General features: G+C 36.8%; 1 protein-coding gene across 40 annotated transcripts in view; it reads right to left on the bottom strand.

The window, feature by feature from the left end:
* The window catches only part of ank3b (ankyrin 3b), a 198,860-nt gene that overhangs the window by 32,036 nt on the left and 139,085 nt on the right, over positions 1 to 27,739 (bottom strand). For 30 of the 40 annotated variants that reach the window (XM_058792986.1, XM_058792981.1, XM_058793004.1 and 27 more), the window contains 10 exons: positions 20,204 to 20,302; positions 19,039 to 19,137; positions 12,676 to 12,873; positions 11,538 to 11,636; positions 10,101 to 10,199; positions 9,870 to 9,968; positions 9,384 to 9,476; positions 9,062 to 9,134; positions 8,899 to 8,958; positions 3,710 to 3,833 (listed from right to left, as the gene is read on the bottom strand). In XM_058792986.1, coding sequence (XP_058648969.1) covers positions 3,710 to 3,833; positions 8,899 to 8,958; positions 9,062 to 9,134; positions 9,384 to 9,476; positions 9,870 to 9,968; positions 10,101 to 10,199; positions 11,538 to 11,636; positions 12,676 to 12,873; positions 19,039 to 19,137; positions 20,204 to 20,302 — 1,043 coding nt within the window. The remainder of the gene's footprint in view (positions 1 to 3,709; positions 3,834 to 8,898; positions 8,959 to 9,061; positions 9,135 to 9,383; positions 9,477 to 9,869; positions 9,969 to 10,100; positions 10,200 to 11,537; positions 11,637 to 12,675; positions 12,874 to 19,038; positions 19,138 to 20,203; positions 20,303 to 27,739) is intronic. The other 10 variants (XM_058792982.1, XM_058792988.1, XM_058793014.1 and 7 more) reach the window with 3 other exon arrangements.

Below are 27,739 nucleotides of genomic sequence, written 5' to 3'. Positions count from 1 at the left end.
AATCAATTAAATTGAACTTAAAGTGTTTTTAAAGATCAACTTTAACTTTAAACATTAGATAATGGTAAAAGCAATCTAAATGTAAAAATAAAGGAAAATGAGCACAAGTAAATAATATGCAACACCACTGAAATATATCTAAAATCAGCCAATAGTGATAAACTGAAAGATTATAATGCTGTGCAACATTGCAATTCATTCCAGCATATTAGAATAATATCCAGTCTTTTTTTTTTTACTGCTCATTTGATAAAAAATAAAAAATAAAAATGTTGAGAGTAACAGTAAACAATGGAGTGGAGCTAGCAAATGGACAATTATATAAAACTGTACTGAAGCTAAAACTGATCTGGAAGCTGTTTATTGTATCTCGATTCATTTCTATTTGCAGTATTTTCTTGACTTCATTTCTATTTGCAGTAAGGCCAGGTGCATTAATGCAGACTGAGCTAAAATGCGAGTGCTCTTTCCAAAGGCTGTGCCCAATCAGAAATCAATATGACGCGGGTTCTCAGTTCACAGCAAAATCTGGCACTGCCTGACTGCCAAAGGAGAATCTGTTTCTTGTGAGCGTGTACTGTGAGTCTGTGAGTTTGCAGATTTAAATGGATGAAATTTGATTCGGCTGATGAGGCTCTTCATGCATCCCTGGAAGTTACATTAAGAAACTATTTTGTACAGTAACTGGACTCAAGGGGACAAAAACTCAAATGTTTACGACAATCAAACCTAAAAAGAAAAACTTGACAAATCAGGTTCACACACCAAACCTAAAATCGAAATGAAACCATAGTCCACAGACAGCAAGAATGTGTATACTTCATCAAATGAAAAACAATGTACAAAGCACGGTACACGACAATGTTCCATGGTTTCTGAATGACTCGGGATATAGGATGGGTAGGATCGGAAGCATCATGCCCTCTTACCTGACTTTAGGACTATGGTGATTGTTTGGAATGGAAGAGGAAGAATAGAGGAAATTGAAGGCAACAAATCAGAAATGCAGTGGCTGAATGAGACAGACTCTCATGTCTCGGGCTGCATTGTGCTGTACTCTTACACACACTAATCAACTGAGGCTTTACTCCTCTTTTACTCTTTAATCCACCAGGATGTGCTATTTTGCATATGTAAAGAAAAGAACACAGACTGGATACCCTAAACACTAAAGAAGTTATTACTAAGTTATCATGAAGAATGTCTACATCTCAAGAAATTCTCTGTATGACAACTGAACATCAGTTCCCCAACACTTGTGCCTTTATGATCATACAGTTATGTTTATGGTGCTGCTACATTTGTTATTCCTCCAGGTCCTGTGCCAGAATCCCATGACTCCCATGAGATGAGTAAATGCAATGTGCTGTATCTCTTTTCACACCCGAAGAGAGTATTTCTTAAAGGAACAGACACAAAGAATGGCCAATTTACTTCATAAAGCATTTATACAATATGTATGTATAAGGGAGGGACAATAGCCAACAGTGATAGGCTGACTTAATTATCTTCTTGCTACTTATACTACTTTACTTTAATTTATACTACTTTATCTTAAAAATCAAATTATAAAAACACTAAAACTACAATAAATAATTTTCTGAATGAAAAAAATATAAATAATAGGAAAAAAAGAATAGTAAGATTTTTGATTAATCAATGCACATGATTAATTAAATATAGGCTTTTAATATTGGGCAATAAATATCCAATACTGGACGATGCTGACAAATGAGTAATAAATAAAAATCATAATATATAATAAATAATCATAAATAATAAAACATAATAAATGATCAGTACAGTAAATGAAAAATATCAGTCAAACATCAATATGATGAATGCCTTAAAAAACATGGTATGACCCCTTTAAAGAATAAAGCAAAAAGAGAGTCACATGGCAACAGCCATGATTCTTGTTTTCGCTGAGACATAATTTACTTTCAAAACATAAAATCCGGTTTTATACCATAATGTTAAGTCATTAGATAAAAAAGTGTCCTCTCAGTGACAAATGCTGTTATTGAACATGATTGTAATTTCCTTTTTTGTGGCTTGCGTGTACAGTACTGTGAAATCTCACTCAACCCTTTCGATTATTGAATGCAGTCAAACTTCTGTTTGTTGGAGGGAAAATTCCCTGAAGCGAGTTACATGCAGGTTAAACATTAGCTACGGCCTTCTCACTCAACAGCACACGGTACTGAATCAAAAGAAGACAGCAGGCGGCCAAGACACAATGTAAATAAAGAGTGTACATCCTCTAGATAAGACAGGAATCAGGAACTAACAGCTGGGTGCTGGGGCCATGAATACTCTCCATTCAGAAACCAGATCTTTTAGATGATAGTTATTGTGAGTGGATATTCTTCAAGACATCTAATTTTGTTTTACAGGGGGAAAAAAACAGTCACATGGGTCAGGAACAACATGAGGACAAGCACAATTTGGGTCGACTGTCCCTTTAAATGGTCTAACGTCTTCTCTTATCTTATGCGGTCTGTTAACCTGGTCCAACAGTCCAGATATTGTGCAATGCTGTCGTCCGAATACCTACAGTATATTTATTAATCCTAAACTATCTTAGTAGGGAATTAGTACTGATACTTATGTACAGCATGATTCCAATAGGTATAGTGATGTTAAGAGTATGACTCAATTATCAAAACTTCATGACTCAGAACTTGTGGGGTTTGAACCTAAAACCTTGTACAATTAAAAAATATTTTGACCTAAATTTCTGTATTAAAATTGCATATATAATTTCCATAATTTCTACTACAAGAAATGAAATATTAAACTGTGTGAAGCATATTTGTCAATCTGCACTCTCAAAAAATAAATAAATAAATAAAACAATTAGTTTATTATTAACTATTTGTGACCCTGGACCACAAAACCAGTCATAAGTAGCACGGGCATATTTGTAGCAATAGCCAAAAATACATTGTATGGGTCAAAATTATACATTTTTCTTTTATGCCAAAAATCATTACAATAATAAGTAAAGATCATATTCCATGAATATATTTTGTACATTTCCTACAACTTTAAAGGCAAATATTTTCTCATATACTAACAATCCTAACTACACATCGATGGAAAGCTTATTTATTCAGCTTTCAGATGATCTCAATTTTGAAAAATTGACCATAATGACTGGTTTTGTGGTCCAGGGTCACATTTGCATATTAATTTTAAGTAATCACATTTTCAAAATAAATTTATTTGGGTTGCTTAATTGCTTTAATTGTTAAAACAATTAAATTTATTCAGTAAAAAAGAATGAACATGATTAAAATATGGCTAACAAGAAATATGTAGTTAGTTAAAATGTATGAGATTTAAAGAAATTGATTCATTTATGATACATATATAAACCTGGTTATTGTGTATTTAAAACAAATTCATTTTATTACTATTATTATTATTATTATTACTATTTATGAAATCCTACCTGTTTTATTCATGTATGACTGACAAATAAGCATCACATTAAGTTTATTTGTTAAAACAATATAATTCAAATGGATGGAAAATTTATATGCAATTCAAATACATAAATCATAAATTTAGGCCTAAATGTTTTTGGAGCGCTGTAGCACCTACAGATTTACATGGTGTATGTCATGCTGAAAACAGTAACGGATGAAGTGTAATTTTCACAATAACGTAAAGAGCTGTTTAGACGTCACTGTCTGCATGTTACCTGGCTGTACGGGCTCCGACACTGAATCCCACGTATCCTTCCTGAGGGAGAGAGTCGTCTCCGAGCTCTCGCAGGTCTTGTGGTCCCAGGTACTTGTCCGTGTCTCCTGTCATCGCATCCTCACCTGTCAGCAAAAGAAAGAATTACTACACCCTTCAGAGAGACACTGACCCTATAAAGTCATCATGAATGACATTCAAAACCCATTTAACTTCTGTCATGTTTTCCATTTTTCTTTGGAAAAATGTGCGCCAATGAATCATGGGGAGTGAGACGAAGTAAATAGGGTGCATTTTGATTTCATGTTGGGGCGTTAAGAATGAATGGCTGGATTCGACCAAAATGCCCCACACCAATCCCACAATCCCGCAGCAGTCACTGGCACACTTCCCCAACTCTTTCACAGCTGCAGATTCATGCAATTTTTGTTTAGATTATATTATTATAAGTCGGGAAATGTAAGCAAGGCACTTAGAGAACATTAAGACCATATGTTGCAGCTCGCTCATGGTGACCATAAATCTGTTTTTAATATGCATCTCTGACAAGATAGATTCAAACACGCCATCCATCCTCAGACGTTGCAGTTAATGGACACTACAGCAGAGCAGCAGTGAAGTGGGTCACAGAAACTGAGAGAGGAAGACTAGAATGCAGAGAAAGGAAGAGGAAGGCTACAGTCGCACTGCAAGAAAAAGCGCCCAATTATGATTTTATGAATTTTGAGGAGACTTTTCACTTGCTAATACTAATACTTATAATAATAAAATATATACTCAATCTATAAATATATATATATTAATAATTTTAATAAATACAGTATAAATATATGTAAACATATATTTACATTTATATAAACATATTTTACATAAGATTACAAGATTTATATTTAATATATAATTATAAAAATATATTTATATGTTCCTGTATAATACATAATAAAACGAATAAATTATTTGATCCAAATGCAAAAAAGACCATTTCACTACAATATGCAAATAACAGCAAAAAATATGACCAATCATAATTCAGCATGCAAATAGTTCATGCCATCCCATTTTGTACACTGACAAAAATTTCGCAAACAATTACAAAGAAAGAGCAAGTAACACATTGAATTAAAAGTGATGTTTTGTAGCAGAAAAACGAATATTGTAAAATAGAACACTCTTGCAAAACCCTACACCAATAATCTTGTTTTTTTTACAACTTCAACAAAAAAAGAAAACATTTACAGTATATGCCTAATATTGCAAAAATGGCAAAACATTTAATCCCGAATTTCTTAAAAACAAAACAAAAAAAAAACATTCAGTTAAAAAGAAAGAAAAACCAGTACAAAACAGTAAAAAAAAAGTAAAAAATAATCTCACCCATTAAAATTTATTTTGTATGTATAAATCAATTAATATAGCTTGGTTCAGTTAAATAATATTTCAGTTAAATAATGTAAATAATCATTTTAATAATATTTTTGACTTTAATAAAACCAGTTAATTTATGTTACCATTTTTGGTTACCAATTTTTTGCACTTCATAGCTTCAATTATACACAAACCAAAAAAAGTCTGAATGCCTGTTTGTTCTTTTGAATGTCGAATGTCTGTTTGGGCTAAATTAAATTCATAAACATTTAAGGTTAAAGATTTAGAGCCAATTCTAGCCAGAATGTATGATCAGTGTTGAATCAGATTTATTTCCACTTTTGGAAGTGGCCCAGAATCAACATAATTAGTTTTCTGTTCACATTGTCATTCACAAAACAGCTCCGTCACATAATGTTTACATAAAAACCATAATTGGGCCACATTCAACTATGCTGTGAATGCAGGTTAGGATAGAGATTGGGGAACACAGCATTCCTCCATGCTCGCCCCCCCACCCACTCAACTGCTATTCACCCAGGCAACCACCTCCCCCCAAAATCAGCCCCAATGAACTGCAACTTTCACTCTCTTTCATGCAAACACACACAATGATTAAATTGTGAAATGTCCTAAAAAGAAACCCAAATCTGTTCTGCCTCTTACACAATAAAGCAATTCACTAGCACCCTGAATACTACCACAAGTTAACAGGTCAGCAAAACATTTCATTTTACAGCCTTAAAAGGAACATTTACTTTAATTAAAGATGTCCCGAAAAGGTTAAAGCAAACTTCTGGTCACAGTTATGTAAGTAAACAAAACTCAAACACACAGACACAGATATCATCTTTCTCACACTTCGGCTTCCCTACCACTTCTAAAACTATTGTTGTTGTGTGTTTTTGAACAGAAATAGCCATTCGTGATGAACAAGATCTCTTACACTGACCAGCCAAATCCATCCTTCATCTTCACACCAGCTTTAAAAATATTTACAGGTCCTCTTTGTCCTCTTTCACTCCCAGAAGACACTTCCTCAATCCAGTAAACTCCAAACGGCACGATTACTTCCACATGTCCACTACGGCCCTGTCTACAGTGTCTGAAACGATCCAGTTGCCTCTGTCTGCACACACACACACACAGGCGCGGCCTGACAGTACGTTCAAACGGCGAGGGGTCGGCGCGAGTCTGATCCGTGTGAGGTCATCACGGGAGCGAGGTAACACTTGAGGCAGTTTCAGAGCGAGTGTGGTGATCAGATCTCGGCATTCCTCATGCCCCAGGAGCCCTCCAGCTGGGGTGGGACACAATGGAAGTGGAAGGGGGCGTATTTCTATGCTAATTTGTGCTGGTGCTGAGGTGCTCTGTGTAATCAGACCCTGTTCAACAGAGGGACAACAAAAGAGCCCTTCTAGAGGCAGCAGAACAAATAGTAAAAAAGGAGGGAGACCAACGGAAAAAGACCGCCTGCCACCTGACCGCGGCCCCCCGGGAACAGCGTGCTTGAGCTGTCAGAGTACAAACTCCAGGAACTCACAATCCTGTTCCGTTTGGGAATCACTGAACACATTGCGACACCTGTTAATAATCCCTGCAATTTTAAAGTTGGCATGAAATGAAAAAATCACTATTTTCTAAATGCATTTAGAAATTTAGAGATTATTGTGAAAATTCATTCGTGTATATGTTACATTTTTAATTGTATTTGTTTTAACCTCAGAATGTAGAAGTCGTCATAACTGGACATTCCAGTGAAAATGACTGACTTCTCTCTGATTACGTATGCAAGATCAATCTCCAATCAGTTTACGCTCATGTTCATCTTCCCTCCACTTTTGAGTGCCATGCCCACATCTGAAAATCCAATCAACAACTGATAAATAGAACCAAGTCCCCACCCTACAATTTTCGTCCTTCTATAATCCATTACACTTGGATGTACGTCAAAATATGTAAGACCTTACTACTTTTGTTCCACTGCAAATTTAAACATGTTAACGTATACACATTTTAGAGATTTGCAACTCATCAGCAACTCATCTGATCTAGTTTTAACCCATTTTATCGTGTTATTTTAACACCCTCCAAGGTTGCATGCAAAAACCAACGATCATGACCAGGGTAGTCTGATTCACAAAAAAAAAAATCTGAGAAAAAGACTCAAAAAATGAGGTGAATCCAGAATACAGTAAGAACGCAAGGCACACAGTTTCACGTTAAGCATTTTCCCATAGAAAAGAGATTGAAATAGTGCAGCTAGTGCAGCATATTGATCAAAACTTGCAGTTTGTTCAGATATCGTTGTCGTTCTTCTTTTGAGATGTGACCTAAATACTCGTGGCTTGAAACACCTGGGAAATTGTGCTGCAGTTCTATAGATGTTAGAAAACTATGAATTGTGACATATCAGAGTGAAAAGAATGCTAAAGCTTCTCAAACACCTTGATTCAAGATTATGAAAAAAAATTGTGCATGGAAAAAAATTATTTATAATAAACGCTGCAATAGCTCATGCTCAATAAGATCAAGAAAATGTGTATTAACAAAATAAATATGTTATATTTTGATTTTCTGTTGATAGATAAAAGCATGACTTTAAATGTAAGATACTGGTGCTGTTTGCCTGGGATCTGAGTAATTAGTACTGCACCTCACGCCCGAATAAACAGAGCTGAGCTCTTTCACACTGCCAGAGAGAGAGAGCCAGAGAATCAGATGGAAAAAGCGAGCAGCGTCAGCAATGGCAAAAGGTTTTATGCCAGACAGACGTTTGCATTCAGTTGCCAACTAGCATCGTGAGCAGAATTGATTCATCTATTTTTTTTAGTCATCCAACTAAAAGATAATCTAAAGAATGCACCATCATACAGGAAATAAATGACAGAATGTTGAGATTATATTCATGTGACCATGTGTATTCTGGGCATAGGGGTGTAATATGTAAATAAGAAGCCATGTGAGTTATGTCAGTTATGCCTCAGGAGCACGCAGGAATATCAGTTTACAGTAATTAAACACCATGTTCCAGTCTCTATAACACACACACACACACACACACTGGTTTAATGAGGGCTGTATTCTTGTTACACATAAGCATAGACTATATTCAACACATGTCAGAACTGTTGAAGGTTTCAGACAGCATGTTACGCACAGCTATAAACAACGTAATGTGACCAAAATATCATAGAGACTAGAAGGTGGATTCTTTCGATTTGGGCAAGTAAGAAACTGTATAGCAATGCCCTAGCAACCACATAGCAACACCCTAGCACCCTTTCCTTGATATGCATTTTATCAAGTATTAAATGCATTCATAACCATCACCTTCCAGTATGAAATAAACAGATACACAAAATTGTCATTCATGGCACTGACTGGAAAACTTCTATTCAATCCTTCTAGCTTACACTGAAGCTCTGTGGGTTCTGACTGCAAAACAGAATCAAACTGAGCCAAAGAAACGTCTGTCGAAATATCTAACAGCCAAGACTTCTGAAGAAAACTACCCTTCACATAGAGGCTGGATTTACAAAGAGAGTATGTGTGAAATTGTAATTACACATACAGTTGTTAATAGAATAGCAAACCCCAGATTTAATATATGCAAGCCAACAGAGATTTGCATATTGAAGAATTTCATTTTCATAAAGAGTAGCCCAGCAACTAATACAAAGCCAGCAAGAGATAGCCATGTTGTGAAAAGAATCTACAACAGAAAAAAAGACTGAATAAGAAGATCTGGTTAGTTGGAAAAGGTGAAAAAAAGAAAGAAACAAGCAGGTGCTATAAGAACAAACCACACAAAATAAGAGATACCTTCATCAACATCTGAAATATAGTCCTCATTGAGTATTTCAGGCACATTGGCTCTACGAACTGTGTAATTTAAATGAAAAATGTTAGAAATAATATGTAAATGAACAAAAATAAACTTAAATTGAGACAAAAATAGACCAGAGTCATATGAAAGCTTGTTTACCTTCATCATCTGACATGTCCAAAACCTCATTCATTGTTTCTGGAACATTCAATTTATGTTTCTCCGTCACCGTCTGCAAAAACCCAGAAATAAGTGATTAGTTGATGTGGCTTCATTTTGCTTTGCATCAAATATAAAGCATGTCTTATATTATTAGCATGTAGCATTGTTTTCCCCTGCTATCTGTGACTCTATCAGAACGGACCTGCTACCAACTTTTGTGTTGCGAACCGCTGTCTGAGAAGCACTATATTAAAGCACAATAACACCTGGTGTATGGTATTCTGTGGAATAGAATGTGTTATGACACAAAGTCCCTCACCACAGTGTGCGTCTCCTCTGTCACGACTTTGAGCGTGTCAACCACAGAGATGTAACCCAGGCGCCTGGCAATAGCCAAGGCAGTGTTTCCATTCTGTAGGTTAAGGAGAAAAAGAACATTATTAATGAAATAATGAATGAATGAATAAATAAATAAATGTTTTAGAATATTAAGTAGTTATTATATGCAATTTATTGCATACACAATTTTATATAATATAATATACATAACATTCTGAAAGAAAAGAAGGCTAAATCACAGGGACATGTTCAAAATGAAGATAAAAAATGAATTACCTAGATTTTTATATTTGCTTTAGTAAAAAAGTGAGTAATGCACGCCTATGCAAGATTGAAATTGAAAAATTCCCAGCCTGCTATTTCAATGCAAGCCTAAAAAAGTCTGAATGCTCAGAAAAGTAACAGCAAACTTCTTCTTAACATGACTTGTGCAGCTTGTTTGGAAGAGCTGTTGTGACACACTCACCACTGTCAGCTCATTAGGAGAGGCTCCGTGCTGCAGCAGAAGGTTAATGATGTGTGTGTGACCCTGCTGAGCTGCCTGATGAAGAGGTGTGTATCCATTCTAAACATGAGAGACAAACCGAGTTTAAATCTGTATTTTGGACCACTAGCAATCAGAAAAGACTGTTCTGTAACAAGAGATGGTTAAAGAAATGCAGTTCCTAAGCCTCAATCATCCTGCAAACTGCATTACCTTAGTTTTGGCATTGACTTTAGCCTGGTTCTTCAGCAGGAAGTGCACCATCTTTATATTGCCATAGTGACAGGCCACATGCAGGGGCGTATATCCCATCTGAACCAGAACACAGAGACACACATTACCCTTAGACTTCTTTTACCAGTCAAGCACATGAATTATGCACACATAACAAGGCCATGAAATATTCAAAGAATGATTTAACATAACACAATCACACCTAACTGTATTAATTGGCTTTTCACACATAAACTTGATAACCCATAGTCATTTTTAGAGATTTAGTCATTACTTTTAGATAGTTTTTATAATATAATATGAATATAAAAGTTCTAGTTCAAAGTCTCCAGATCATTCTTATGGGATGTTCTGTAAAGCTTTACCTTTTCTGTACTACAGTGACTAAGAGGGCGGGGCTCAGCAGAAGTGTTAATTCACCACTGAAATTAATTTCTTGCTAAATGCCACACATGAGTATTAATGCACTTGTTCTTTGTCATGCCTCTGCCTCATTCCCTGTGCTCAGTGAGGGAGTGTTTTGTGTGGGTCATTGTGCTGTAGAGTATTGATCTGTGTGCTGCAGTCTGTCACACTCTCTCACTGTCTGAGAGCCATGCTGAACGACCTTGAGCCAGGGACGCTCGATGTTTATACATGACTGACCAATGAGGGACTGGCCAGACATAGCGTGTGCAGATGTGTGTGTGTGTCACACATCTATCTATCTACCCATCTGCCTGTCTGTCTTTCCATTTTTCTAACTGTCTGTCTGTCCGTCTGTGTATTTATTTGATCAAAATCACAGTAAAATTGTGAAATAGTATTATAATTTCAGGTAACTATTTTCTATTTAAATGTATTTAAAAATGTAATTGATTTCTGAATTGTCAACATCAGTACTACAGTCTTCAGTGTCACATGATCCTTCAAAAATCATTCTACTATGCTGATTTTCTGCTCTAGAAACATTACTTATAATGAAAGTTGAAAACTGATTACATTTAGATTCAGTCATTTAGCAGACACTTTTATCCAAAGCGACTTACAAATGAAAACAATGGAAACAATCAAAATCAACAAAAGAGCAATGATATGCAAGTGCTATAACAAGTCTCAGTTAGCTTAACGCAGTACACGCAGCAAGGTTTTTTGTTTTATTACATAATAAATAAAAAGAAAACAGATATAACAGAAAAAGGTTAGAGAAGCTAGAGTTAGGATTTTTTTTTTTTTTATTAGAATTCAAAAGAACTGCATTTTTTTTTTGTATGATTACAAATGTATTTACTGTAAAGTTTTAATTACTTAAAAACATGACTGACACCAAACTTTTACACTGTAATATGTGTGTGTGTCCTGGTATTCTCTACGTTATGTCCCCACAAGTATAGTAACACAAGTAAATATAGAATTTTGTGTGTGTGAGGTCATTACCTTAGTCTCTGGGTCGATTGTGGCACCGTGATTAACCAGCACTTCTGAAACATTGACTTTGTCCTCTTGAGCCGCCAAGTGAAGAGGGGTCAGTCCACTCTGACACAGATATTCATTAACCAATTTAGTGACATAACCAAACAGATGTGACACATCATGCATAAATGAAGCATCCATTAATCAGCATAGGTAACACTTCTTAATGACTGAGCTGATTATAGCCATAATTTGACAACGGTGACCTTGAAGTCAACATGAAATGTGACCTTGTTCCACAAAACCAGTCTTAAGTCGCTGGGGTATATTTGTGGCAATAGCCAAAAATACATTGTATGGGTCAAAATTATTGATTTTTCTTTTATGCCAAAAATCATTAGGACATTAAGTAAAGATCATGTTCCATGAAGATATTTTGTAAATTTCCTACCGTAAACATATCAAAACGTTATTTTTGATTAGTAATATGCATTGCTAAGAACTTCATTTGGACAACTTTAAAGGTGATTTTCTCAATATTCTGATTTTTTTGCACCCTCAGATTCCAGATTTTCAAATAGTTGTATCTCGGACAAATATTATAAATTTATAAATTTATAAATTATACATTTCGAAAAAATTGACACTTATGACTGGTTTTGTGGTCCAGGGTCACAAATGGCATCCACAACCCATTTTACTTCTGTAATGTGACGTTTTCCGTAATGTGTTTAGTTCCGTAATGTGACATTTTCAAGTGCAATTGAATATTCAAGTAGATAAAAATGTAGAGCAGAACTTAATTTTATATATTAGGAATTTATTGGATCACAAAAAATTAAAAGCCAAATTTAAGAGCATTATTATTATACTTTTTTTTTTTTCTGAATAAGACCAGCAATGTGTATTAAGCAGTGAATATGGTCAGCTTTGATTGGATGTTGGTTTTTGTTTTCAGTACAATGTGAATAATTATGCTACTACTTTCAATAGCATGTTAAAGTATATGCACAAGCCAAAACTAAGGGTTTTTAAGGTTGCAAGGACTTCATGGAAATCATTTCCTGTTACATATTTCACTTACCCAAAAGGAAAATGTCACATACAATTAAGAATATTATAATAATGTAGAATATTGTGCAATAGCATCTATCTTTTTCACCTTGTTTCCCAGATTGATGGCAGTTTCACGGGCGAGCAGAAGCGTGACCATGTCAACATTGCCCTCCTGGGCCGCCAGGTGGAGAGGACTGATGCCCTGGCGTGTCGTGGCATTGGTATCAGCTCCATACTCGAGCAGTGTGGTTGCTATCTCCATCTGGTTCTTCTTGGCAGTTATGTGCAGTGGAGTATAGCCATTCTGGGAGGGAAAGCAAGTGAAGGAGATCATCATAAATGAATATCTATGGCTATACAAATATCAGCGATAATATGCCGGAGCTTGTCCTGGATCACTATGCACTCCCTGAACACCCCTTAAATTTTTAAACTGTACAAATAGTGTAGAGGATTGGAAGATATACATTCAATAAGGACTGAAACATATCAAAATTGATACATTTTTTGCTTGTCCAGTCCTACGCAGCACTAGCTTGCATGCTGCCAAACCACTATAACCACACTAAAACCTTAGATTTACGACATTTCCAAAACAGAAACATGTTGACAGCAGCGCTTTGCTTCTAACCTCACAGACTGAGAGTGGAACGATGGCTGAAAGGTGGAGAAAAGCAGTCTGAGTGAAGAAAATGATCTCGTTTCTTAACAGCTAGCGAATGCTAAGGTATCAGCCAGTGAGGTCCATGGACGGCGGCCCCATCCAAACCGCAAGTCAGTTAGTGTTCGCACATGCCAGAACTAACTGTTCTTTGTGGAGGAACAAAGGCAGTATCTGGGTCACTGTATTTGTTTAGGGTTTACATTGAGCTCTTTCAGGGTGGACAAAACAACACAAACGGTTTAAAAGCATGAACACATGGACTCTATTCAAGTTCATACAAAAAACTGAGGAAAAACATGACAGATACAATTAAACATAGGCTTGTGAATTAAGACTAGGAGAGAACTGATTCTGTAAACTTCCAGATCTCTATGCTCAGTTCCAAAACATAGTGAGCAGCCTAGGTAGAAGACATCTAGGTAGGAGAACTGGCCCCCCGACTGAGCCTGGTTTCTCCCAAGGTTTTTTTCTCCATTCTGTCACCGATGGAGTTTTGTTTCCTTGCCGCTGTCGCCTGCACAGATACTATTTCAACTGAACTGAGCTGGACTATGACATCACTGAATTCAATAATGAAATTCCTTTAACTGAAAATTGAGTGTTTAATCTTGTCATTTTACATTATTGACACACTATTTTCCTATTTTGATATTGGAAAGTTGCTTTGACACAACCTGTGTTGTTAAAACCGCTATATAAATAAAGGTGACTTCATGGTGTTATTTTACTGCCAAATGTCGAGAGCACATTATTGTAGCGCGAAAGCACATAAATATAATGCTCACACGCGGATTTCCTTTGCTCTAGCACAAAACCGGACGCGCGCGCTCAGATACACGCTGCTCTCGTTCAGAGACAGTGCGCACACTTAAAACATGTCTCTCCTCTCACTCAAAGTGTGCGTGTGCGCGTTCAAACTATGCCCTGTGCACTTGCAAATCTCTCTATGCTCATGCGCTAGATATTAATTATTTTCTTGAATTAAACGTTGTCAAAAGTTATCAACCAATCAGATTTCAAAGATGGATCTAAATTGTAATTTCTTTATAATTTAATACTACTTAGTCATAATAATCAAATATTAGAAATCAATCGGGTGCTTGGATGATTTGAAATTAACAGTTTGGTCAAACCTCTCTGAACAATTTATCTAAACACAAACAAAAAAGCATATGATTCTTAAAGTTCTTGTGGTCATATATGTATTGTGTACTTGGAGATATATATATATATATATATATATATATATATCTTCTGATTTAAGACAGAACTATTTAGATAAGGGTTAGATGCACTATTCCCTAAACAAATACTTAAGATTTGGAGAACAAATTTAACACTATAATGAATTTGTCATATTTGTCATACACTATATTATAATCTATGCGTTTAATGCATTTACAGACAATGTAATTACATGCAACTGTTATATAACTGTATATTCACTGTTTTAGAGGAGAGTGCCTTTGAATGTGTAGCTAATATGAAGTGGGTTTTCATGAAAAAAAAAATCTAACTAAAATCAGAACTGAAAACAAACACTAGATTAAAAAAAACTCTGTTTTTGCAGTTGATGTTGATTTGATTGGAATTGTTACTTATTATTGGCATCATACCAAATGAAAATTTGTTGCAATGATTTTAAATTCAGTTGAGGTATCTGACATATGTCATAACACTGATCTTTTATATGAAGTCTTTAGTCTTTATATTTGGTCTCCAAATAAATATCGGTTTACAGAATAGCGCATCTGACCCTTGTCTAAGTTCTGTCTTAAATCAGAAGATTTAATATCATATATACAGTGGGGCAAAAAAGTATTTAGTCAGCCACCAATTGTGCAAGTTCTCCCACTTAAAAAGATGAGAGAGGCCTGTAATTTTCATCATAGGTATACCTCAACTATGAGAGACAAAATGAGAAAAAAATCCAGAAAATCACATTGTAGGATTTTTAAAGAATTAATTGGTAAATTCATCGGTAAAATAAGTATTTGGTCACCTACAAACAAGCAAGATTTCTGGCTCTCACAGACCTGTAACTTCTTCTTTAAGAGGCTCCTCTGTCCTCCACTCGTTACCTGTATTAATGGCATCTGTTTGAACTCGTTATCAGTATAAAAGACACCTGTCCACAACCTCAAACAGTCCAACTCCAAACTCCACCATGGCCAAGACCAAAGAGCTGTCAAAGGACACCAGAAACAAAATTGTAGACCTGCACCAGGCTGGGAAGACTGAATCTGCAATAGGTAAGCAGCTTGGTGTGAAGAAATCAACTGCGGGAGCAATTATTAGAAAATGGAAGACATACAAGACCACTGATAATCTCCCTCGATCTGGGGCTCCACGCAAGATCTCACCCCGTGGGGTCAAAATGATCACAAGAACTGTGAGCAAAATTCCCAGAACCACACGGGGACCTAGTGAATGACCTGCAGAGAGCTGGGACCAAAGTAGGAAGGAAGCATTTATATAGCGCTTTTATTGTGTATTGCTATACACCCAAAGCGCTTTACAATCATGTGAGGGGTCTCTCCTGAACCACCACCAGTGTGCAGCATCCACTTGGATGATGCGACGGCAGCCACAGGACAACGGCGCCAGTGCGCTCACCACACACCAGCTACAGGTGGAGAGGAGAGAGAGATAGAGATAGAGCCAATCAAGTGGATGGGGATTATTAGGAGGCCGTGATTGACAGGGGCCAGTGGAGGGAATCTGGCCAGGACACCGGGGTTACACCCCTACTCTTTACAATGAGTGTCATGGGATTTTTAATGACCACAGAGAGTCAGGACCTCGGTTTAACGTCTCATCCGAAAGACGGTGCTCTTTTTTACAGTATAGTGTCCCCGTCACTATACTGGGGCGTTAGGACCCACACAGACCACAGGGTGAGCACCCCCTGCTGGTCTCACTAACACCTCTACCAACAGCTACCTAGTTTTCCCAGGAGGTCTCCCATCCAGGTACTGACCAGGCTCAGCCCTGCTTAGCTTCCATGGGCAACCGGTCTTGGGCTGCAGGGTGATATGGCTGTAACAAAGTAACAAAGGCAACCATCAGAAACACACTGTGCCGCCAGGGACTCAAATCCTGCAGTGCCAGACATGTCCCCCTGCTTAAGCCAGTACATGTCCGGGCCGTCTGAAGTTTGCTAGAGAGCATTTGGATGATCATATGGTCAGATGAAACCAAAATAGAACTTTTTGGTAAAAACTCAACTTGTCGTGTTTGGAGGAGAAAGAATGCTGAGTTGCATCCAAAGAACACCATACCTACTGTGAAGCATGGGGGTGGAAACATCATGCTTTGGGGCTGTTTTTCTGCAAAGGGACCAGGACGACTGATCCGTGTAAATGAAAGAATGAATGGGGCCATGTATCGTGAGATTTTGAGTGAAAACCTCCTTCCATCAGCAAGGGCATTGAAGATGAAACGTGGCTGGGTCTTTCAGCATGACAATGATCCCAAACACACCGCCTGGCAACGAAGGAGTGGCTTCGTGAAGCATTTCAAGGTCCTGGAGTGGCCTAGCCAGTCTCCAGATCTCAACCCCATCGAAAAATCTTGAAAGCCTGTGTTGCCCAGTGACAGCCCCAAAACATTACTGCTCTAGAGGAGATCTGCATGGAGGAATGGGCCAAAATACCAGCAACAGTGTGTGAAAATCTTGTGAAGACTTACAGAAAACGTTTGACCTCTGTCATTGCCAACAAAGGGTATATAACAAAGTATTGAGATGAAATTTTGTTATTGACCAAATACTTATTTTCCACCATAATTTGCAAATAAATTCTTTAAAAATCCTACAATGTGATTTTCTGGATTTTTTTTTCTCATTTTGTCTCTCATAGTTGAGGTATACCTATGATGAAAATTACAGGCCTCTCTCATCTTTTTAAGTGGGAGAACTTGCACAATTGGTGGCTGACTAAATACTTTTTTGCCCCACTGTATCTCAATCCAACAATACATATATGACCACAAGAACTTATGATTTTTTCATAATCATATGCTTTTTTGTTTGTGTTTAGATAAATCGTTCAGAGAGGTTTGACCAAACTGTTAAACTAGGTTATTTTCAAATCATCCAAGCACCCAATTGATTTCTAATATTTGATTGTTATGACTAAGTAGTATTAAATTGTAAAGAAATTACAGATCCATCTTTGAAAGCTGATTGGTCGATAACTTTTGACAACGTTTAATTCAGGTTCGAAAAGTATTAATATCTAGCTCATGAGCACAGAGAGATTTGTGAGTGCACAGGGCACAGTTTGAGTGAGAGGAGAGACATGTTTTAAGTGAGCGCACCGTCTCTGGGCGAGAGCAGTGTACTGAGTGCGCGCGTCCGGTTTTGTGCTAGAGCAAAGGAAATACGCATTAGATTTATGTGCTTTCACGCTACAATAATGCGCTCTCAACAGTAAAATAATGCCATAGACTTGACTTGAGATCATATTGATATCATAGGCCTATTCATGACACGAATGCTGTTAAAAAAACGATCATGCTGCATCTAAAGAAACTTCTTTTGGACAGATTCTGAGAAAAATTTATCACATACACAGTATAATTCACAGAAAATCAATTCCAGAATGCACTGCACAAGCTCAGTGAAACAAACAAAAAACAAATCCAAGATTGACTAAGTGAGAGAGACATACTGGATAATTAGTTCAATATTGACAAATATTGATAAAAAAGTAGGACAATTTACACAGCGTTTCTTGGGTCTCTTACCACTGTAACATCATTAGCTTAGCCACATGCTAACATCAGTCCCTACTGTCTCTTGTACAGTGTAATATTTTTCAAAACACAAGTTATTGTCTATGTTGATGTTCCAATTTATTTAGGATGCTTCCTTAGAAGGCATAGTTGCCTATGTAGGCAGTAAATAATGAGGCTTTAGAACAGAGCCTACATTACATTTTTATTACAGATGAATCCAGACCATGTTTTTCCCATTGATGGTGTTTTCAATGCAACCAGCTGGAACTTGATAAAAAGCATTTATTCATGTTTTTTTATTTATTTTTATTTTTAGTTTGCAGTCATTTCCTGCACATATTACGGAACTGACTGGCAGATCAGAGAGAAATCATGACAAACCCCAGAAGCACGGGTGGGCGGAAACAGGACTGATAATTATTAAAGGCATAATTCACCCAAAAAAGTTCTGTAACCGTTTATTCATTCCTCATGTCATTCCAAACCTGCATGACTTTCTGTTTACTGTGGTGCACAAATTAAAGCAGTTATTTTGAAAAATGCTAATGCTGCTCTTTTCCATGACCGATGACTTTCATTTTCCAAAATGAACAAAATGTTCTGCTGTAGAAATAAAGTCAAGCAGGTTTAAACTAATTTGAAGTTAAGTATATAATGACAGAACTTAAGATTTTTGGGCGATCTATCCCTTTAAATGAATATGTCACCTAAAAACTAAAATTTCCTGAAAATTTACCATCCAAGATGTAAATGAATTTGTTGCTTCAACTACAACAACCAAGTACAGTACATAAGTTTTCAAGAACTTTCTTTTTCAAAGCAATAAAATGTGCATAAGCTTACCATCCTCTGTGGTTACAGTGGGTGGACTAGAAGTGAAATGACGAAAATGATCAAGAATGTGGGGTGGAGGTGGTTTTGTGTGAGCATGTGTGCAGCCGTTTGGTTTGCAGCCATGTTTCTTCATCATTTGTGTGTGTGTGTGTGTGTGTGTGTATGGTTGCTTTTGGATGAGATTTGTGTGTACTAGTTGAGAAACTGTGGTTTGTAAGGATTTCCTGATACCTTCGCTGCAGCGTGCGGAGACGCTCCTTGGTCCAACAGAAGGAGGGCCACTTTCTGGTTATCGTAGTGTGCAGCAACATGCAGTGGTGTTAGTCCACTCTAAAAACACATACATACACACATAGATATACAGCTATTATTGGCCAAGAGCTCAAAGGTGGGGTGTGTGAAACAGGTGCCATCATAAATCAATCAGCTTTTACATTTGGACATTGCATGAGAGTAAATTTAGCCAGAATGCATTAGTGAATGAAACCTCTGGAACTGGAAAATGATAGTATGTATCCTGATAGCATACAAATGGCTCTTTTCATCTGGATGATGTCATTTTTAAAGCATTCACTAGCTGTCTGCAGTTAGAAAGACATTCAGTGGATGGTTTTACAACATTTAATAATAATAATAATAATAATAATAATAAGAATAAGAATAAGAATAAGAAGAAGAAGAAGAAGAAGAAGAAGAAGAAATAAATAATAAATAAAGAAATACATTTTATGGATTTGCAGATGATCTCTGCAATTTGTTTTTAAACATTTTAAATTGCAGTGACTACATTTTTAATGATAATAGGAATGTGTATTTGTAAGCAGTTCTACAAAATATTAACAATAAGCACATGATTTTGTTTCTATGTATTAAAGACCCTATGGAATTAATGTTTTAAATGCATATAACTGCTTTTAATTTTTGGTTTTAATGGTTCTGTCACACTTGATTATGCGTTTCATTCACTTCCATTCATACACATGCAAATGCATGAGAGTTGAAATGAGAGTTTACTTTAAGTGTGAACTATATGATAACCAACATTCATTAATGAGTATACATCTGTCTGTATGTCAGATTGAAGATTAGCCAGCATAAGCATGCTTCTTTGCTGTTTCTTCTTTGTGTTAAATTTAATTGGCTGTAAGTTGAGTTGGGAAACAGATGTAACCATTTTTAGGCATTACACAAAGAATTCTGATTAAATGTGTCCAATGCCCATGTCTCTCATCCAAAATCCAAAAGAAAAATGAATGCTTAATTTCTTACCGTGGTCACGTTACCATACCAGAAACCGAAGATCAGCCATGATGATATAGACTCATACTATAAATCTTGTACATTATATGTTGTAATCATCAACTTATAAACATTAGTGCAAAATAGACACTTTTACCTTTCCAGCTGCATCAGGTGGTGCTCGCTTCTGTAGCAGTAATTTAGCAACTTCAATCTTCCCGTATTTGGCTGCAACATGCAGGGGAGTGAATCCTTTCTGCAAAGACAAACATTACATACTTAGAAATAAAGAAAAAAAAATGAATTTAAAAAATAATAATAACCAAAAGAAAGGGGAAGAAAAGAAGTTTAGCCATTAGAATATTCAGAGACAAGTCATCCGTTGTGACATGCAAAACTCATTTTGGGTGGGGTTGAAAAATTGTAACTGACATTGGGAAAAAAAACTGATCTGTGTTGCACAAGTTTCCTACTGTTAAGTAATACTAAAGAATAAGTTTTGTTTTACACAAGACAGGCCGTTTGAACACAGCAGTGGCCTGCTGTTCTGATCAGACAAAGTTGATCTATTAAATGCATTATATATACACAGTATATATATATATATATATATATATATATATATATTAGGGGTGTCAACGCATGTGATTAATCAAAAAATTTTAACGCGTTAATACTTTTTTAATGCAAATTAATCGTTTGATAAGGTTTGACCCCAACTTCCGTCATCGCAGCGTGGAAGGTTATGTATCATTGTGTGATGAGGGTACAGTGAACCAGTGTTGCCAGGGCAGCAGAACAAGTGGGCTATTTTGAAAATACAGTCGCAGGAAAAATTACAGAGCCGTGGGTTGCGGTTTTTTGGGCTACTTTTATAATGTACCGCAGCCGCCAAAGGTGTATATAGACAAATAAAAATGAAAATAGATCCTTTTACTAATGTGTATTATACTTGGAATGTATACCTGGCAACTTAAGAACCGAAGTGCGGTTGTAACATCACAAACAATGTGAGTTTCAGCAGAGCATACATGTTAAGGCTTTTACACAGCAGAAATAAACTTGACAACAGCCACTATAGATTATATAAGATAATAAACACACGATTACGATAGGATATTTGTATGTGATTTTCTTGAGTTGAATGTGTACATCTGAAATGTTAATTTGTGCAGCGATATAAATGGCTATAAATAGCATATTTTAACAACAGTAAACGACCAAATTCCGCATGTGATCACAAAAAGTATGTTATTACAAACACTCGATGATGGTTTGAAGTGAGTTCTGAGTAAAAGTGTACTATTAATCTCATAAATTGTGTTATGAAGCATGATGCAAATGTTAGCTCTATTGCACCTGCAGAACAGGTCCAATTCTTCTTCACAATGCATTTTGTCATAATACTTCACGTAAGGTCGCAAGAAAATGTTTTGTTGTATTTATTTAGAAATACTTTTGATAATAGTTGGGTAAATGTATACTGGGATTGAAGCGATGTGGCTTGGTTATGTTTCCTTAAACTAGTTTGTTATTAACAGGTAAATCCTAGTATTTTAAATTTGTGATTAATCATGATTAATCACAGTCCATGACTGTGATTAACGCGATTACATTTTTGAATCGATTGACAGCACTAATATATATATATATATATATATATATATTAGGGGTGGCACCGTACATGTATTCGTACCGAACTGTCACGGTACGGACGTCTCGGTTCGGTGCATGAGGCCTTACGACCATAGACTGTAAAAAAAAGATGGACGACGCGTCTCTGCTTCCTTCCACTACAGAAAAGTGAAGCAAATACATCTCAGTATGTCCACTGCCATCTTGAGTAAATGATGTAATTTGGAGCCCGAGTCTGCGTAGTAGAGATTCGTTTGGAGCCCGAGTCTGCGCAGTAGAGTTGTGAGGTCGAGCCGCGGAATCAAACTCCCGCAGACCCAATCAACCATAATGACACGACCCATTTTTATAGCATCAAATTACTAGCTAAAATCAAACGTATCACAAAAACGAACAATTGAACGTATATCAGCGTGATAACAACTACCTTAAATGACCAAAATATTTTTATTTTTATATTTCGGAAAATTGTATTGGAAGTGTAATTTATTTTTTTATTTTGACTGAAGTCCCATTCGTTTACATGGAGAGGGCGGGGTTTATGACCTGTACTGCACCTCAACTGTTTGCGAAATGGAGCTTTGTGCTTGTGTATCCTACCTCTCTCATTCGGCACAAATCCAAATATTCCATAATATTTCCATATTTGCGATGTAACGTATCTGAATGCTAAACTATTATGTATTATGTAAATGATAGGCTTTGTACTTCAGTCGTGTTACAACGGTGACACAGAGGCGCGCGCGCTGATGTTTGGTTCACTGTATTTTATTTTGATAAAGTACCAACTGTGCTGTCAAGTTAGCAATGCTGGAACTGATGTGTTTCGTTTTTGTGTGTGTGCGTGCGTGCACCGGCGCGATCACTTCAACTGTTTCCTTATACCAGCAGAATCAACTTTAAACACTTATTGTCTTATTAATAATCACTGTATAAAGGTCTGCTTTTATTTGTGTACACACACAATGAAAACAAAACAGACTTTTTATATATATAACGTAATAATATTTAGTATTTTCACATCTAGATGAAAAAAAAAATTGTAATTTGCACTACTGTCTGTTAAAAATAAATGAAAAGAAACTGAGCATAGTAGATTTTTTTCCCCCGTTGTACTGAAATCGTATCGAACCGTGACCCTCAAACCGAGGTACGTACCGAACCGTGACATCTGTGTACCGTGCCACCCCTAATATATATGTATGTATATATATATATATATATATATATATATGACTACTGTTATTAGCAGACATGAAAATATAGCCAAATATAATATAATTTATTATTTATTTCAGATTTTGATATGAAATGTGAGCAGTTTTGATGAGATTTACTCAAAATTATGGATCCAAAACTAAAACATTGTTTATAATCGCCTTTTTTCATAATCACTGATCGAAATTTAGTGTCACTTCAATTTTCAGGTTTTTATATTGCATTTATGAAACTGGGAAATGTTGAAGTTTAGTTGATCTGGAGCATACCATATGCATTTCTAACCTGAACATATACAGTGACAGCTGTGTTATCGGAGGGCAACTCTGCTCTGCGGTGAATGGAGTCGTGGAAAACACCATCAATTCATTGTCCTTCCTCAGCACATTCCCACACTGTAACACTTGGCAGCCTCTCAGTGATGGTTGTCTCGTATTTTATGTCCATCTCAATCACACAGCAGGACACTGGGGGAATCTTTTATTACTACAGCTAGAAAATAGCTGCTGAGCGTCACTGTGGTCAAGGCTGAGTTTCATTGGATGAAAAAAAGGTAATTGCTGCAATATACAAATTTAGATGTATAGTCTCTTCTAAAGATTCATGGTTTCCAGTTCTTTCTTTCAATATGATGCATATTTTCAAAAGACATCACAATAAACATTAAAGTCTTTCTTTTTGTTTGTGTGTGTGTGTGTGTGTGTACCTGTTTTTCTATTCAGTTGGGGACTTAAACCTGAATACACATAGACTCATGGGGACTCGTGTCACAGTGGGGACCTAAATTGAGGTCCCCAGGGGTAAACAAGCTAATAAATCACACAGAATGAAGTTTTTTGAAAATCTAAAAATGCAGAAAGTTTCCTGTAAGGGGTAGGTTTAGGTGTAGGGTTGGTGTTAGGGATGGGCGATATGGCCTAAAAAATGTATCACGATAATTTCAGGTATTTATTGCGATAACGATACCAATGACGATAATATAATATATATATATATATATATATATACATATACTAACTGGGGGAAAATCCGGTCCCATTCCACTCCCGGAAGAATTACTCCCACTCCCGTTTTTTTTTTTTTTATTAATTTATTTTTGTCCGAAATCTGTCAGTTACAGTAAAAATATAGTACAGATCACAGCGTGCCCACCTTAGTTGAATAAAAACCCAAAATTTAGTTTTTTGTTATTATATTGAACTGAAAGCCAGTTTATGCAAAGTGTAGGCTACGTTGCACACATTACATTTTATGTAAATCATCCATGCTAACACACACGTTTTCTATTTGAATTTTGTTTTTTCATTTGAAAGTAGACATTTCACTCTCTATAGATATATTTTTCAAAGACGGAAGTTTCTCGCTCAGAGACCTAAAGAGCACCCTGTTTGCTTTAAAGCGCAACGTTTCGTTGTTATTCTGAGTGTATACAAATAAACGTAGAGTCTTTACAGATTCGAAAGATGTATTAGGCTACTTTTATCTGTATGACCAAAAATTACGGATATTTTAAGAGCAAGTGAGCGCACCGGCGCCTGTCCTGCAGCGAGCGCGCTATTCAGCTCCACTCTCCACACAAACACTTCAATAGCGCACATTTCTCTAGGTTAACATCATATTGAGCGGCCATGTAAAGTTTCTACTACATACATCTTTCAGATGAAAAGCCATATTTGAGGTCGATGAACGATAGTGTGTATTACCACATAGACCAGCCGTTAACGATCTGTCCGTCACGGACTGCGTCATTCACTTAACCAGCCACATCAAAGCAAACAGGAGGAGAGCGAGACAGGGCAACTAGTTCCGAATTAAAATATACAGTTTATAGTTTATTTATATAAAAGGTATATTTGTGTATAAAGTTGGGTATCATTACTATTCCCGGTCCCGCCCACTCCCGATGACATTTTTTCCTGTACCGTCCCAATCACGTGATTCGTAGCGATTTTGTTTCCCATCCTGCGGGATTCCCGTGACCCGTGGGATTCCCGAAAAAATGTCAGCCTCTACTCCGCATCTGATTTTCTATAACCAAATCAGTTCCAAATTGTGGAGGTAGCTCCTCGCTTAACAACAAGCTCCTCCTCAGCCTCACGTCCGCCTTCCGCCATGCTTGTTTTCACTCCGCATGTGAACAGTGAATCGGTCGCGCACAAAACTACGTCATCAACTAGACTTATCGTTATTATCGCGAGGAGACAAATTTTTATCGTGAGGAGAATTTTCAACGGTATATCGCAAACGATAAGATATCGCCCATCCCTAGTTGGTGTAGGGCAATAGAATATACGGTCTGTACAGTAGAAAAAGCATTACGCCTATGGAGAGTCCCCACAAGGATAGCAAACCAGACGTGTGTGTGTGTGTGTTTGAGATTTTTCATTACTATCGATCAAAATTTAAGGTTTGAACCAAACCATAAATATAATTTGAGAAAACAAATAAATTTGACTAACAAATTCGAGTATTTTATAAATTAGTTCAATGTATTTTTCATTATAATGTCTACTGGCTATTTACAAAATAAGCCTCCTGTTGCAATAAGAAATACAGTATATCAACACAGAAAAGGGAACTGCACTTGCCAAGCCATTACATAAGGTCTTTAATGTAAAGCTTATTTCCTGTATTAACTAGAGAGAAGAGATGTCTTGTTATCCATGTAATCTGACAGATGTTTCAAACTATGTTTCAGTTTGAGTGTAGGCGAGTACCGATCTGGTCCACGGACCTTTATTCACTGGGAAATGTGGAAATGAGAGCCCTGTGCTCAATAACATAATGAGAACGAACATCAAAATCTAATACATCCCACATGCAGCAACTCCAAATGATCCTAAACATCATCAGATGTTCCTTAATAATGGACATGATGTCAACATCATGCTGTTCCATGAAAGCATTTTGCAATATATTCCATCTAATGGAAATATAACAGCATACTGCTAGCAAAATCCTCCGTCAGCATGGCAGGTTGGTGAGCTATCGTGATGGATGAGATGATCGTTCTTTATTGTGCAAGAGTTGCAAACCCATCACTGATTTTGATTTGGTCAGCTTAAATGTTCAAGGCGGAGATTTAAAGCATTTCATACAGAAAACATTTAGTAAATACTGATTTAAGTTTAAGCTGTGATTTAACACTGCTGTGTGATAAATGCTAATACTAAATGTGTCAGGATGCATGATTTATTCCAGTGATGAACTGCTGTGTATTAGTGTTGGGATATCTATCTAGCAATCCGAACTTAACACCGAGATGTTTCGTGGTGAGCTAGAAGTGTTCACAAATCATTTCACACACTGCATTAGTTTTCATTAGTTGTTCGCACTGACAGCAATTTATTAATTTCTGCAAGAAAGCAGATTACTTGACAAAACAAAATTATTATTTTTTTTTTACCATTTCATACCATTACCAATCAGCCCACACGCAATGTTAAAGCATCCAGTGGTGTAACAAAATTTCATCTCAATACTTTGTTATATACCCTTTGTTGGCAATGACAGAGGTCAAATGTTTTCTGTAAGTCTTTTTACAGGTTTTTACACACTGTTGCTGGTATTTTGGCCCATTCCTCCATGCAGAGCAGTAATGTTTTGGGGCTGTCGCTGGGCAACACGGACTTTCAACTCCCTCCAAAGATTTTCGATGGGGTTGAGATATGGAGACTGGCTAGGCCACTCCAGGACCTTGAAATGCTTCTTACGAAGCCACTCCTTCATTGCCTGGGCGGTGTGTTTGGGATCATTGTCATGCTGAAAGACCCAGCCACGTTTCATCTTCAATGTCCTTGCTGATGGAAGGAGGTTTTCACTCAAAATCTCACGATACATGGCCCCATTCATTCTTTCGTTTACACGGATCAGTCGTCCTGGTCCCTTTGCAGAAAAACATCCCCAAAGCATGATGTTTCCACCCCCATGCTTCACAGTAGGTATGGTGTTCTTTGGATGCAACTCAGCATTCTTTCTCCTCCAAACACGACAAGTTGAGTTTTTACCAAAAAGTTCTATTTTGGTTTCATCTGATTCATCATCCAAATGCTCTCTAGCAAACTTTAGACGGGCCCGGACATAGCTGCTGAGCGTCACTGGCTTAAGCAGGGGGACATGTCTGGCACTGCAGAATTTGAGTCCCTGGCGGCACAGTGTGTTACTGATGGTTGCCTTTGTTACTTTGGTCCCAGCTCTCTGCAGGTCATTCACTAGGTCCCCCCGTGTGGTTCTGGGAATTTTGCTCACAGTTCTTGTGATCATTTTGACCCCACGGGGTGAGATCTTGCGTGGAGCCCCAGATCGAGGGAGATTATCAGTGGTCTTGTATGTCTTCCATTTTCTAATAATTGCTCCCGCAGTTGATTTCTTCACACCAAGCTGCTTACCTATTGCAGATTCAGTCTTCCCAGCCTGGTGCAGGTCTACAATTTTGTTTCTGGTGTCCTTTGACAACTCTTTGGTCTTGGCCATGTTGGAGTTTGGAGTTGGACTGTTTGAGGTTGTGGACAGGTGTCTTTTATACTGCTAACAAGTTCAAACAGATGCCATTAATACAGGTAACGAGTGGAGGACAGAGGAGCCTCTTAAAGAAGAAGTTACAGGTCTGTGAGAGCTAGAAATCTTGCTTGTTTGCAGGTGACCAAATACTTATTTTACAGAGGAATTTACCAATTAATTCTTTAAAAATCCTACAATGTGATTTTCTGGATTTGTTTTTCTCATTTTGTCTCTCATAGTTGAGGTATACCTATGATGAAAATTACAGGCCTCTCTCATCTTTTTAAGTGGGAGAACTTGCACAATTGGTGGCTGACTAAATACTTTTTTGCCCCACTGT

Source organism: Onychostoma macrolepis, chromosome 12 (assembly GCF_012432095.1).
Source record: "Onychostoma macrolepis isolate SWU-2019 chromosome 12, ASM1243209v1, whole genome shotgun sequence".
Lineage (NCBI taxonomy): Eukaryota > Metazoa > Chordata > Actinopteri > Cypriniformes > Cyprinidae > Onychostoma > Onychostoma macrolepis.
Note: the sequence above shows the minus strand (reverse complement) of the source record. Positions and strands in the feature narration are given on the sequence as shown.